This window comes from Pongo abelii, chromosome 2 (genome assembly GCF_028885655.2).
Source record: "Pongo abelii isolate AG06213 chromosome 2, NHGRI_mPonAbe1-v2.0_pri, whole genome shotgun sequence".
NCBI classification, from domain to species: domain Eukaryota; kingdom Metazoa; phylum Chordata; class Mammalia; order Primates; family Hominidae; genus Pongo; species Pongo abelii.
The window spans coordinates 52,876,799-52,891,509 of record NC_085928.1 but is presented as its reverse complement, the minus strand read 5'-3'; the positions used below and the strand labels follow the sequence as shown (position 1 = coordinate 52,891,509).

General features: G+C 39.2%; 1 protein-coding gene across 23 annotated transcripts in view; it reads right to left on the bottom strand.

The window, feature by feature from the left end:
* The window catches only part of ROBO2 (roundabout guidance receptor 2), a 609,610-nt gene extending 607,136 nt beyond the window's left edge, over positions 1-2,474 (bottom strand). For 9 of the 23 annotated variants that reach the window (XM_054551653.2, XM_054551655.2, XM_054551647.2 and 6 more), the window contains exon 1: positions 1,650-2,471. In XM_054551653.2, the coding sequence (XP_054407628.1) occupies positions 1,650-1,710 (61 nt within the window). In that variant the 5' untranslated portion in view covers positions 1,711-2,471. Of the gene's footprint in view, positions 1-1,649 lie in introns of all 23 variants that reach the window. The other 14 variants (XM_054551641.2, XM_024244816.3, XM_054551639.2 and 11 more) reach the window with 4 other exon arrangements.
* Positions 2,475-14,711: the final 12,237 nt, after the last annotated feature.

The window sequence follows — 14,711 nt, the reverse complement described above, 5'->3', positions numbered from 1 at the left end:
AAAAAAACCCTTGGTGATAATTTTGTAGTCTAATGTATAGTTTATACATGCATTTCTGTTGAGATATGTAAATTCATGATTTATGAGGACATATTCTTTACAAAGTTATACCACAGTCTTCTTATCATGAAAATCAAACACACCTGGGACAAATAGGTAAACCTATTTTGTTATGGTAATGTACATGTATTTTAATGTACTGAAAAATAAATGCATGAAAAATAATTATAGATGTTGCCATAGTATAATTCACAATAATTAAATCTTAAACATCTACTGCTTAGACTGGGAAAAGAGAGAAGAAGTGCACACACACGCATCCCTCCCTTACCATCGCTGGGGGGCAAAGGTACTCATGTAGTCCATGATTGAAAACAGCCACTTGACAGTAGGTAAACTCTTCTGTATTGCCTCATGTTTATAGAAAGCCTTCCTTTTTGAGTCCAATACATTGGGCTCTATGCAGCAGTAGCTGCCAGGAACAAAGTTAGCTACCACAGATGGGCAAAAACAGGCAGTGTCCCAAATAATGAATTCATCCACAATGCAAATGCTGGAGGAAAGTTTATGTGGCAGCAAGCTATTGTGATGGTTCGAACAGTTGGACTAATACACTTTAGGTTCTTTACAAGTACAGTAAGTAATTAAAAACCTAAAGTACTGCAATCCAGTTAGGGAAAAAAAAATACCTAGTACTCCCCTTATACCAATTCTTTCCATCGATATAAAAATGAAAGCCTCTAGAAGGTTAATAGCAAATATTCTTTTAACTTTTTTCTTTTGAATACAAACCGAAAAGCATGTTAATGATTATTTCCACTCTTCATTCAAAAAAGCCACAAAAAAGGATTTTGCAATCGCCGCACAGGAAATTGACATCGTGTGAAAATATCCCAGTAAACCAAATTGGAACAAAAGACAAGAGAATCAGAGGCAGAATGCTGTGGGCTTGACAGACTGACTCAACCTAGAGGGAGACACCTACAGCACCTGTTTAAGGTCCCCATTGTGTTTGCCCACTGGGGACTGAGCTAAGTGTTCCACTCCTGTGGCCAGCCGATAGCTGATGCTTCCCCCTTCGTGGAGCCTCGCCCAGTCTCACTTTTGACAGTTTTCTCCCTAGGATCTAAATTCTTCATTCTGATTTAACGCTAGGAGAGCATTCACTGGCACGCAGGTGATACACATTGATCTCAGTCTCAAATTCCTAACCCATTGAACCTTCCTTAGAGTGTCTATTACTGTATCTCTTCACTTGAACGTCTCAGCCAAAGTTCAGACACAAGAGCAAACATCAAACAGAGAGCAGGCACAATAGTATCAGGCTCTTTCAGGAGATTGACTGTACTATTTCTTTTTCTAACAAAACCGGGAGCCCAATCATTTATTATCCAACTCCTTAATCAGTGAAGTAAATTACAACAACAATAACAACAATAGGTGACTACCAACACGTTCCACTTCCAGCAGTTTAGAAACAAAAGACTTAAATAAAACCTCTGCCCCCAAGGAGCCCGTGCCCGGCCAAAACGGACTAACAGACATAATGTCATTTCATTTATAACCCACATCAAATTCAAAAAGAAATGGTTTTGGGGGATTGGAGGGGGTGGGGGGCGCCAAAAAAGATGAAAGCATTTTTAACTTACCATCAACCCGAACATATAAAAATCCACAGAGCAGTAGTTGTGTAAACATCAGCAGACTCATTTTGACATATTCAAAAGGATCCAGATTGTTTCAGAAACCAATCCCAGAGAGCAAAAGTACAAAAATGAGTATCAAAAAAAGAGGTAGGTCCAAAGTTTAGACTTTCCTAGCTACTAATTAAAGTCAAGAAGAGCAAATCGCAAGATCAGAAGGGGTTGGTGCAGAGGTCTTGAACGGGGCACATGGAGATCCATCCACATTAGCAGAGGGCACTTCAAAGGCTGCTGTATTTCCAGCACTCTGGCTTCCTACATTCCCGCAAATTCAGCCCAGCCAGAGGGATTATTCGAGTGTGTCTAACCCCCTCTCCTCAGGCTCCACTGCAATCCAAAGCCAAGTTCTGTCTTCAGAAGTCAAGATGATGAAGGGGGAGGAAAAGACCTAATTCCTAGAAAGTGTTCCGCAAACTTGCCACCGGCCTCTGCCTACTGCTGTTCTTTCCCCCGGTTTCCTTCTCCGTGGCAGCTCCACGTCCGGAGCTATTTTTTAATATGCATCTATTTTGACTTAACTTCCATAAGAAGGATGTGTCAGAGCCACACTTTGCAGGCGGGCAGACTTGGCGGGCCTCGCCTTGGCAGCCTCGTCGCCTCGCTCCACCTCTCCGGCTTGCAAAAGAGAGGAGAAGCGAAATCAGGACGAGCCGGGTGGAGCATCCGAACTCCTTCCTACGTGGTGGGGCCGCGGGGAGGGAGGCGGGGAGGAGGCGGAGGCGGAGGCGGAGGCGGAGGCTGAGCGTCCCCCGCGGGGCCGCCCCCGAGGACCGTGCACCCGGCGGCTGCGGGCGCGAGCGGAGGAAGGGGGCGCCGGGCCAGCCCCTCGCCCGGGTCCGGCCTCCTCCGGCGGCTGCCGCGGGTGGAAGGACTCGGAGGAGGGGGGCGGGCGGGGCGGGGAGGGACGAGGGCGGCCTGGGGTCGGCCGCGCGCCCGCCGGGGAGAGGGGAGGCGTCCTGGGGGGCCGAGGGTCCCGGGGGACGGAGGGGAAGCGATTCGGAGAGTCCCGCCGGCTGCCGAGGGCCGCCCCGTGCCCTTCTCCGCGCCCCGGGAGGGCCTCCCGCTCCTCCTCGCCGCGTCCCGTTCAACGGGCAGGTGATTTCCTCGGGGAGGGATTTCAGGGAAGCCCCTTCCTAATTATTCATCCCTCCGTCTGCCGGAGCCGCAAGCGCTTTCCGGAAAGGATCCCCCTCCAGGACGCGGGGCGCAGCCTCGCCACGCGTGAAAATCACACACGCGCTCACTCTGCACCTTTCAGCCACATGGGAAGCCCGGAGGGAGGAAGGAAAGGAAAAAGGGCACAGAAGCGCCTTTTGCACTGGAAAGGTTGTGTGTAGATGCTTCCTAGGGGGAAGGTTGTGTAGATGCTTCCTAGGGGGAAGGTTGTGTAGATGCTTCCTAGGGGGAAGGTTGTGTAGATGCTTCCTAGGGGGAAGGTTGTGTGTAGATGCGTCCTAGGGGGAAGGTTGTGTAGATGCTTCCTAGGGGGAAGGTTGTGTAGATGCTTCCTAGGGGGAAGGTTGTGTGCAGATGCTTCCTAGGGGGGAGGTTGTGTGCAGATGCTTCCTAGGGGGAAGGTTGTGTGTAGATGCTTCCTAGGGGGAAGGTTGTGTGTAGATGCTTCCTAGGGGGAAGGTTGTGTAGATGCTTCCTAGGGGGAAGGTTGTGTGTAGATGCTTCCTAGGGGGTTGTGTGCAGGTGCTTCCTAGGGGGAAGGTTGTGTGTAGATGCGTCCTAGGGGGAAGGCTGTGTAGATGCTTCCTAGGGGGAAGGTTGTGTGTAGATGCTTCCTAGGGGGAAGGTTGTGTGTAGATGCTTCCTAGGGGGAAGGTTGTGTAGATGCTTCCTAGGGGGAAGGTTGTGTAGATGCTTCCTAGGGGGAAGGTTGTGTAGATGCTTCCTAGGGGGAAGGTTGTGTAGATGCTTCCTAGGGGGAAGGTTGTGTGTAGATGCTTTCTAGGGGGAAGGTTGTGTAGATGCTTCCTAGGGGGAAGGTTGTGTAGATGCTTCCTAGGGGGAAGGTTGTGTGTAGATGCCTCCTAGGGGGAAGGTTGTGTGTAGATGCTTCCTAGGGGGAAGGTTGTGTGCAGATGCTTCCTAGGGGGAAGGCTGTGTGTAGGTGCTTCCTAGCGGGGAAGGTTGTGTGTAGATGCTTCCTAGGGGGAAGGTTGTGTAGATGCTTCCTAGGGGGGAAGGTTGTGTGTAGATGCTTCCTAGGTGATTCAAAAGCACGAGGGGGAGAAGAGGAGGGCGCAGGGTTCTGGAACCTCCAGCGGCTCCTGTTAGCCGAGACCTGCGGCCCCCGCGCACCCCCGAGGAAGGGGGGAGAGGAAGGGGAGGCAGCCCCTCTTATGTCACTCAGTTGCCTTTTGACCCCTCAACCAGGAGTTTGAGGCGCGATCGCGCAAGGCGAGGGAGTTCCGCAGAAGATGGAACTCCCCGGGGGAGCGGGGAGCACAGAGCTTGGGGGCGGGGGATCCCCGAAGTCTTTACCCTCCGGAGACCAGCACCTCCAGAAGGAAATTCGGGAAACGCGGGCTCTGGGTGTGGAAAGCCGAAAGCCCCGCTGAGCTCACGGAAGCTCAAAAAGAAGCCCAATTTCAGCCCAAAGACGACACAACCCTGAAAATGAAGGCCGAGACCACCGAGGGGTGCCGTTCGGGACCGGGGATGGCGAAGGGAGGTCGCGCTAGATCAAAGGGGCGCCGGTGCCGGCGGTGCCCGCCCGGGTGCGGCAGGTGCGGCGGAGCCCAGGTGTGATCACAGGCTCGCTGGTGCCGTTTGATGCTGGTTCAGGTGATGAGAACGCGCGCAGGTCTCTGAGCCGAGCTCAATGCCGGATGGCGAGTCTTTAGCTCCCCCTACTGGAAAATATGAGGAAAGGTTCTCTCTACACGGGGCCGTTAGAGGAAGAGCCTTTGTTTGGTGGATACATTTGGGTGCTGCTGCTTAACTTAGGGCTCCCTTGCATGTTAGGGGCGCTGTGTGTTCTTTTAAAAAAAGGTCAGCGACGTTCAAGCAATTGGAAGAGACATTATGACACCTCAGCATGCTTGAAAATTAGTCTTGCGAAAGAATAAAACAACCACTCTTCTTGTAAAGCGTTAAGAGTAATTTTAGCTCACTCTTTAATCTACAGTATTTACTTGTGAAGAAACAAAGTGCATTCGGTTGTTAAAGTTGAATCACTTGAATTCTCACCGTAATAATTCTGAATGTGCTGTTGTTTTAGCACCCCGTGAAAAAAGGCTTCACCGTTAAGGAGAAACTAGTTCACTCTCCACCACCCCAAAGGTCCAATACGTCTAAATTGGATAATACTGTGGTTTAGAAAAATCCAAAAGTGCACTATTAACATCTCTTTTATCTCTGGAACAGGAAAGTAATTAAAATTCTCGAAAAGTTTCATTTTAAACACTTGGGCTTGGTTTACCCAGTTTAGGATTACGATGTCTAACTCATGTCTCCAAATAATATACACCACCAGCTTATCTCGGGCAAATTTCCTTATGCGGGTGAAATTTTTAAGATATTCGGAAGATAAAGTCTTCCTAATACAATAATGCAGGAATTAACACATCATATAGACTTATAAGACCCTTAATTTTAAGATGGTTCACAGAAAGGAAGACATTGGAGGATTTCAACTAGAAGTGTTTTCTCATGACTATTTATTTATCAGGCAAAATATAGATTCTATTTTATACTTGATAGACTCACCATCTGTAAATGCCTTTCCTTAAGTAACCTATAAAATCACTCAGAGGCAGAAAGAGTGTGTGTGGGAAACAGAACGGATAGATTGGGTGAGATCAACCTCCCACCAACTGCCATTGTCCTCTAGAGCAGAAAATGTTGCCCTATTCATAGAAAGTTATCCTTGTGTAGGGTATAACAAATTATATCATACAGAGAAGAGCTTTGTATAAGGGAAATCGCTTTGGTTATACTGGCATTTTTTACCAAGCATCAACATTTTGCATTCATAACTACTTTACCTACTAAAAGTGACAAAGCAAGCCAGTGATTTTAGACTGGTGCCATTTTTTAAATGGCTTTTGTTGTTGTGGTTGTTGTTGTTTGCCATACACTAGCTACCTTATGGAATAATATCTTTACCAAAACATTTTGGAATCCATGTTTTCTGCTTTTCTTGTAGTCAAGTTCATAACTGATTTTTTAAAAGAATGCTTTGTCAATGTCTCATGTGATATGAAATGTGACTAAAAAACATTATTTTATAACAATCTCATCCCAAATGATAGTTTAGGATTATGACCAAACATCTCACATGAAATTAGCAACAGTAACGAGTTGCCAGTCAGAAATTTGTTATGGACAACATTAATTCCAAAAGAACAAAGACATTATCTTCTGAGATATATGATAAGATCTATACCAGAAAAATGTGCATATTTCAATTATACTTAAGACACTTTTAGTGAGCACTGCCTATATAAAAAATGGATTTCTCACTCCAAATGTTTAATTAAAGGAAAGTCTTTAAAATCTGAAGCTTCTAGTAGAAGTTGGAAATTACGTTTTAGCAGTACTTTAGCAAAAAAAAAAAAAAAAAAAAAAAAATTAAGGTTTTCCTTAGGCCAAAAAGAAACAGCAATGGCTTAGAACAATGAAGCCCCATGACTACCAAATCAGAGAGCTTAAGATACAGAAAAAACAAATGGGGATCTGGCTTCAATGTCTTTCTAAATATAAATTGTTTTTTTCTTTTCCAAACAAGCAGCTGAATAGATAAATGTAGATGGAAATCTAGGCTTCTTTTATGTAAAACCTGGAATGGTATTATATATTTAAAATGTGCCTATATATTTTAATACTTCTAAAGATTGTAAGAAACTGTCATTATCCCTAATTTGGGTAAGGTTATCCAATGGCCTTCTTTGTGATTGAACCTCTGAGTTCGTATTCCAGGAGAAGTATAAAATAACCATATGAAGGAAATCTGCACAGTGTAACATATTAAATATTTCTTTTTTCATACCAGATTCCCCAAGGATGTGGTAAAAACTACAAAACCCTAATCCACTTTTTTACTCTTTTCATCATGCCCTTGTTATAATTGCAAGGCAGCATTTATATAAAAATCAAAGGTTTGATCAATGATAATAATTTTAACATATACTGCCATGTGGTGAGCACTAACCACGTGTCAGGGAATTCTTCTAGTTTTTAAAAATTCATCATATTGTTAAATTCTTATAAGAGGCTTATGTGGTTGATACTATTCCCATTGTACAGATGAGAAAAATGAAGATTAGATAATCAACCCAAGTTAATAAAAGGCACAATCTTCCTTTGAATCCAGACCTGAATACAAAATCTATGTTCTCAAGACCTTCTTGAGATTGATTTAAGACGTCTACCACATTGCAGAAATAGTATAACACTATAATACATTACTCTGATCAATTTAAGAAAACCGCAGTGTACCAAAATATACAGAAATATATAATCAATTTTTCTTCAAAATTTAAGAACCTCTTTAAAGCCATTGCTAAGCTCGAATTTTTCTATATAAGATTGTCTTATTATACTATGCAGAAACATCACATTAAATGACACGTATGGGTTATTATCTACAAAAGGACACAGGACAACTAAAGTAAGTGAAGCATTAAAAATCCTGATCATAGAGAGACGGCTCATTTGTCCCTACATGATTTTTTCTTTACTACACTTGACCTTGTTCCAGAAAGGATTTGAGGGAGCCAAGATAAAATGAATATTGTTCTTCCGAAATAGGTTCTAAGTATCTGATTTGATTTGATTCATTTTGAAGTGGTCACCAATACTTGTCTCTATATAAGTCTGTCTGTGTAGCTGTTTATGAATAGCATTTTTGGTATATTACATGGAGTTATTAATCTGGAATTTAAGTTGACTAAAATATAGTAATAGTTCATTTAAAAGAGTTTTCTCTGCAGAATAAAATCACGTATTTTCAAGAAAGAAAGAAAATCTTTCTTCCTTTAGAGTCCAAAATCTATTTGGAAAATCATTATTTATCTTGATCGAAGAGTTCGGTGATACTTCCAAATTAACATAACTATTGAGTAAACAAATATTACAGTAAGTGGTATGTAACATTGAGACCAAATTTCTTTAAGTGTGTATACCTTAAAATTCAAAATTTTAAGGTAAAATTTTGAATACACTTAGAGGTTCCTTAGAGGTCATGGATGAGATTTTATTTATCTTCATAGTGTCAGTTCAAGAAGGTCCATTACCCCCTCAGCCCCATCTTAGTAAATTGCAAAACCTAAACTAAAGTTAAAAAGGAGTTCTTTGGTAGCAAAATGATAACCTCTCATCTATACTAGGCTAATGGTTTTACAAAATGAGCAGAATAGCCTCGCAAAACCACTTATTATTTGAAAGTGCAACTTCAGTCATTAACCATAACAGGCTAGAGTTAATGTGTGTGCAAGGATTTTTTTTCCTGCCCATTATTTTATCATTTCTTGTTACTGATATCAAGTTATTATTTTAGTATATAGCTTAACTTCAATGACATAAAATAATACACCTTTTGCTAATTTTACACCACACTTTCATGAACCCAAGAAAATCCCTTTGATTCTTTCTGAATAATTCCAAGTCCATCTGCTCCAATCTGGAATTTGTATAATTAAATTTTAGCAACACGTAGCTGTAATCCTAATAGGAAAATTTATTTTAAATCCAAAACAGAATTTTTTGTTGTTCATAAAAAGAAGAGATTGTCAAGGATTTAGGAAAAGGCCAATGATACCCATGGGTCCTATAGATACCCGTGGATTTTTACAGTTGTATGCTCACTGAATCTCTTCGAGGCATGTTTCACAATGGATACTTCAAATTAGAAAAAAATTGCTTATTCTCCCTTGCAGTAGTGTCATGGAATTAATCCAAGGGTACATGTAATCTAATTGAACTGTCTGTGGTTTTATCATGTGTAGAAGAACTAATCTGTTTGGGAGCAGATTCTGATTTTCTTCCAATATCCAATTTGTTTTATTTCTGCCTGATAAAACAAATTCTGACTACTTGTGGAGTACCTGAAGTTTTTTTTGTTTTGTTTTGTTTTTTGTTTTATTTTGTTTTGTTTTGTTTTACAAAGAATACTAAGTTCTTAAGTTGTTAGATACAATACCAGCCAGGAATATAAGTAATAGAATTTTGCTCAAATTAGAGATGTAAATACACATTGTCATCCGTAAGTGATAAAGTGAAATAAATGAAAAAAATCTCCATGGCCCAAGTTTATAGACAAACTTGCAAATAAAGCAATAATATGACATATACTTCATTTCATAATATTTTAATTTGAGTAAGACGTCTCTCTCTCTCTCTCTCTTAAACAGTTTCTACTGTTTAGTCTTTCACTTAGCAAAAAAGGATGATAGCAATAAGTGATTTTTTTTTCTCTGAGCAATTTTGGCTTTTTCATTATATACTAATACAAATTTAAAGGATCCAAAGGACCAGATACTTAATATTGAAAAATGCTAGTCAAGTTTTTGACAACTAGATACAAATTTTATAGAACCCCTCACGTCACTGGATTGCTTTCTGTTTTAACGTAATTTTAAAAAAAAGTTTCAATGGCTGGTTTCTTATATTTATCAGAAATATAAAATGTAAATAAATTTACACTTTAATATATATTTGCCATCCAAATTAATTTTCGGTTTTTATCAATGTGAAATTAATTTTTGGTTTTTAGCAATGTGAAAAATTTTCATCAATTTTTATCTTAATTTTTCAGTTTTCTAAGATTACTCATCTGTAATCTTTTTCTTCAGCCTTTGAGCAAATAGTAGACTTTCAGGTATGACTAGTATAGACAATGTCAATGGAAATTTTGTGGCATGATAAGCATAAGGTTATTTTGTTTCCTTATTGTTTTTGTTGTTTTAGCTTGCCTCTATAACTGGCTTAGGTCCAGCTTGTGACTTAACCTATTATTTTATTTCTCCCTTCTCTACCAAACACATTAAAAACACATTTCATCACAAAGCTAGAGGCACATTTATAGGAGTTCTGGTAGTCTGGATACCAGCCCTCATTCTGAGTCATGTTTAAACTATCAAAAAAGGATGAAAACCTGTTTTATTTTAAAGATTTTCATAGGAGATTTCACAGTATTCTTAAGTAAACCATTCACTTGTCATCAGGAAAATATTAGTCTTCTCTAATCTAACACTGAAGTAGCATTTCCACTCAATTATCTCTGCAAAGAGAAGGGGTAATGAATGGCTTCCTAAATAAGGACACAATAGAGAATACTGAGATAGAGCTCTGAAATTGGATGTTGAGTACCTATCTGCATTCTAATTTTGGTACTTGCAGTGCAATCTTGACAATTACCTTAACTATAAAACAAAGATAACAATAGTGCCTACTCACAAGGTAGTCGGATGTTGCATTTAAAGAACTTGGTCCAGTGCACATTTTAATTGTTTACAACACTTAGGGTCATTGGAGTGTACTAATAATCCTCCATCATGACAGAGACAATGCTGATTGTTACCCAAGAATCCTCTCCTTCCTTTCTTCCACACAGAATTCCCCAGCCTTCCTTGTAGTTGTGTTGGATCATGTGATTGAGTTCTGGCCAATGGAATGCAGGCACTTCTAGATTTGCCCTCTAAGGTCTCACCTATACCATACCCCTTGGTGCTCTGGCTGTTACCTCACTTTTTGGATGGCCAAATAGAAAACACTGAGCCATCGGATAAAATGCATGAATTTCAGGATGAGTGTGTAAGCAGACTCAGAACATCTCACTCTCTGTTGTATGCTTTGCACTGTGAGTTGAGCAATAGATGTCTTGTAATGTGTGTCGAATTATCGAAGTTTGGTATTCTTTGTTTTAGGACTTCACCTGTGCTGACAAATATAATCAGCCACTTTGAATGTTGCCTAAAGTTTAAATATTCATTTAAACTTTATGTTGCAATATACTTCTTCTTAGGACATTAAACTATGGTTAATATTATAAAAATTAAAGAATAATAACACCTAAATTTTTAAAACAATTACTATATGACAAGCACTGCAATATACCTTTTAAATTAATTGTCTTATTAAATTCTCATGAAGCATATGAAGGTGGTTTAGCCTCATAATTCACAGTAGTTAATGAAAGCTCAAATGGATGATGTAACTTTGAAACTTTGAAAGTGTCATAGTTTGTAGCTGTAATTCATATCCAGTATCAATAAAGCCTACAGAATCACCCAGGATAGGCTAATGTATTCGCCAGCAGTGATTTCTCAACATTTTTTTCATTGTCACTTCTCTAAGAAACTGCTATGGTCTGAATGTTTTTGCACTCCCTCCCACTGGCTTCAAAATTCTCATGATGACATCTTAACACCCAATGTGATAGTATTAGAACGTAGGGCCTTTGGGAGGTAATTGGGTGATGAGGGCAGATTCCTCATAATTGGGACTAGTGTCCTCATAAAAGAAACCTTGGAGAAATAGTCTCTTCCACCACGTGATGACACAGTGAGAACGTACCACTCATGAACCGGAAATAGAGCCCTCACCAGACACGGAATCTGCTAGTGCCTTGATCTTGAACTTCCCAGCTTCCAGAATGGTGAAAAATAAATTGCTGTTGTTTATAATCCACCCAGTTTGTGGTATCATGTTATAGCAGCCTGAATGGACTAAGACAGGAACATTTTTATGCATTTCTGCCCAATACCTCCCCATGGAATTTCAATATGACATATAAACTACATATTTAATATATATTTATTATATATAATAATATGATTATAATGTATTATATCATAATTAATTACATTAAATTTAATATATTATATATTAAGTATCATATATAAAGATATAATTAATTTATATTAATAGTGTGATATAAATTATAATTTAATAATTTGTGTATATATTAGTAATTTAATAATATATAAAATATATTATTAAATATACAAATGAATATATTATATAATAGATATATTTAAATATATTTTATATATTTATTATATATAATAGTCATATCATTTATATACTATATATTATATAATAAACATGTATATGCATATGCACTGTACAGACATAATTATATATAAAAAAGAAAGTTTTTGATATGTAAAAAGAGAAAAGTGTGTTTTTTTGCCCCAAGAACCATCTTCCCATCATCCCCATTGAGAATGAATATTCTACAAATACAAACTATTCTAAGATCTCAAACAAAAACGGCTATTTCTTGTTATATTGGGAATCAGCTGGGAACTCCTCCACATCATCCTCTTTCCAGGACCCAGGCTGCTAAAGCACTCATTTTCCAAACAAATGAAAAGGCAGAAAATGGTTGTTAAATCTGGCTGGAACAAATAACACAATTTCTTATATCTTCACTACCAAACTAAAACACAAGCCCCACCTTCAAGGGTGGGAGAAAGCTGGAAATATTTGTTACCAGCTGTACCTGCTATCACGCGTATCCGACTCTTGCAGACTCCTTCGCTTTTGGAGGAAATAGTGTAAATTCATGGTGGCAATACGGGTATTGCAGGCTAAAGCAAAATGACTGACCATCGTGTGCTTCTGTACTGGGTTGAATAGGGTCCTTCAAATGAATGTCCATGAAGAATCTCTGAACGGAATGTTATTTCAAAATAGGGTTTTTGCAGATATAATCCAGGGAAGATGAGTTCACACTGGATTTGAATGAGCCCCAATCCAGTGATTCGTGTCCTTATCAAGAGAGGGAAATTTGGACAGAGATACATAAGCTACATGAAGATTATGGAAGAGTTGGCAGTATATTGCCACAAGCTGGGGAATAACAGGCCACCAGATGCAACAAGAACCAATTTTTCTCTAGAGCCGTCCTCAAGAGCATGCGCTTGCCAACACCGTGACTCTGGAGGTCTAGTCTTTATAACTGTGAGGATAAATGTCCTCTTGTTTTAAGCCACTAAATCTGTATTACTTTGTTATGGCAATCCTAGGAAATGAATATAGCTATTACCTGTTCTGATGAATTCAAAATGGGAAACTTTGTACATACCAAAAGCCAAGTGGATTAATGATAAATTAGTAGAATTCTTGGAAAATGGTAACATGCATTTTAATCCTGTTTAAGTGAAAAGTGCATATTATATATGTACACACACACAAATAAATACATGTATATCTAAATAGAAAGAAAATTTAAATGTATAAAGTTTACTTAAAAAACTCTATTTTAGTTCAGAACTGAATGGTATTTTTGCCAGGCACGGTGGCTCACGCCTGTGATCCCAGCACTCTGGGAGGCCGAGGCGGGCGGATCATGAGGTCAGGAGATCGAGACCATCCTGGCTAACACGGTGAAACCCCATCTCTACTAAAAATACAAAAAATTAGCCGGGCGTGGTGGCGGTGCCTGTGGTCCCAGCTACTCGGGAGGCTGAGGCAGAAGAATGGCGGGAACCCAGGAGGTGGAGCTTGCAGTTAGCCGAGATCGCACCACTGCACTCCAGCCTGGGCGACAGAGTGAGACTCTGTCTTAAAAAAAAAAAAAAAAAAAAAAAGAACTGAGTGGTATTTTTACGATAATCTTTTCATCATATAGCTCAAGGATAGGAGGCCTATTTAAATTAATAAAGAAACCTTATTCATATAGTAGTATTTGAAAATGTATATCAATTTAACCAAGACATCTTTGGTAATTTAGATATTGTCTTTTGTTAATAGTTATTGCAATGGCCAGTGGTTTCTGATTATAATTTAATTGTATACATTTTAGCACATTTTTAATTGTTTGTATAAGGATCATATCAAAATTTAAAAGTAATTCTATACCATGAACATCTTAGAAGAAATATTAAATAAATATAGTCTCTATGTGAAAATGTTAAATAAAAATATTCAGTCCTGGTTTTATTTATGTTAATTATAAAATGCCTCTTGCAAAATGTAGTAAAGGTTATCACAGAACCAGATTTACACAATTGCCTATGGCAGCAAATAGAATCTTAAGTCGTTTCCTCTGTTAATTTATTTAATGTTGTCTTAGAGAGGCTTAACTCTCATCTTTTTACAGCTTTCCTGTTTTAAAATATAAGAATTAGCCAGATTTCAATTTCTATGTCACTACCCCATTTCCCTCATCATTTTTCTTCTACATTCAGTTAAATAAATAAAAAAGAAAATTCTCTCCAATTTTAAAAGCTCCCCAAATTACCTAACATATGATCTATCTTGGGAACTTTTTCATATGTACATTAGACATGACAGAAGCCAAACAGTCTTCATAATCATTAATAAGTACTGATAAATACACACACACCACACAGCCCACGTGCACAAATAAAGATGCTGGGCCTCATAAGTCAAGCTGAAGGAATATAGTCCAATCAGTCTGTTACATTCAGTCTAAAACAACATCCATAATAAAGATGGAAATGTATCACTAGCAATATTTATACAGAGAAACATATATGAATCCAGACAAAAGTCCTGGACCAAATTCATAAGAAGATATGCTGATCAATTATACTGTGCATATTCAGTGCCCTGTGTTGTACCAAAACCTTAGTGTGAACAACAGGGATTGGAAAGAAAGAAGGATATAGTGGTTTTCTTATATTCACACACACACAATAAAAGGTACAGAGAACATTTCACAAATATTCAGCTATATATATGGCAACATGGAATCAAAATTGGAGGAAAGTGAAAAGTCCTGTGTGCATAGGACCAGGAATTTAGTAAATCAGATAGCAGATTTTTTTTCTTTTTTTTTTTTTTTTTTTTTTTTGAGATGGAGTCTTGCTGTGTCACCTAGGCTAGAGTGCGGTGACACGATCTTGGCTCACTGCAACCTCTGTCTCCCAGGTTCAAGCAGTTCTCCTGCCCCAGCCTCCCGAGAAGCTGGAATTACAGGCGCATGCCACCATGCCCAGTTAGTTTTTTGTATTTTTTTAATTAGAGACAGGGTTTCACCATGTTGGTCAGGCTGGTCTTGAACTCCTTACCTCAGGTGATCCG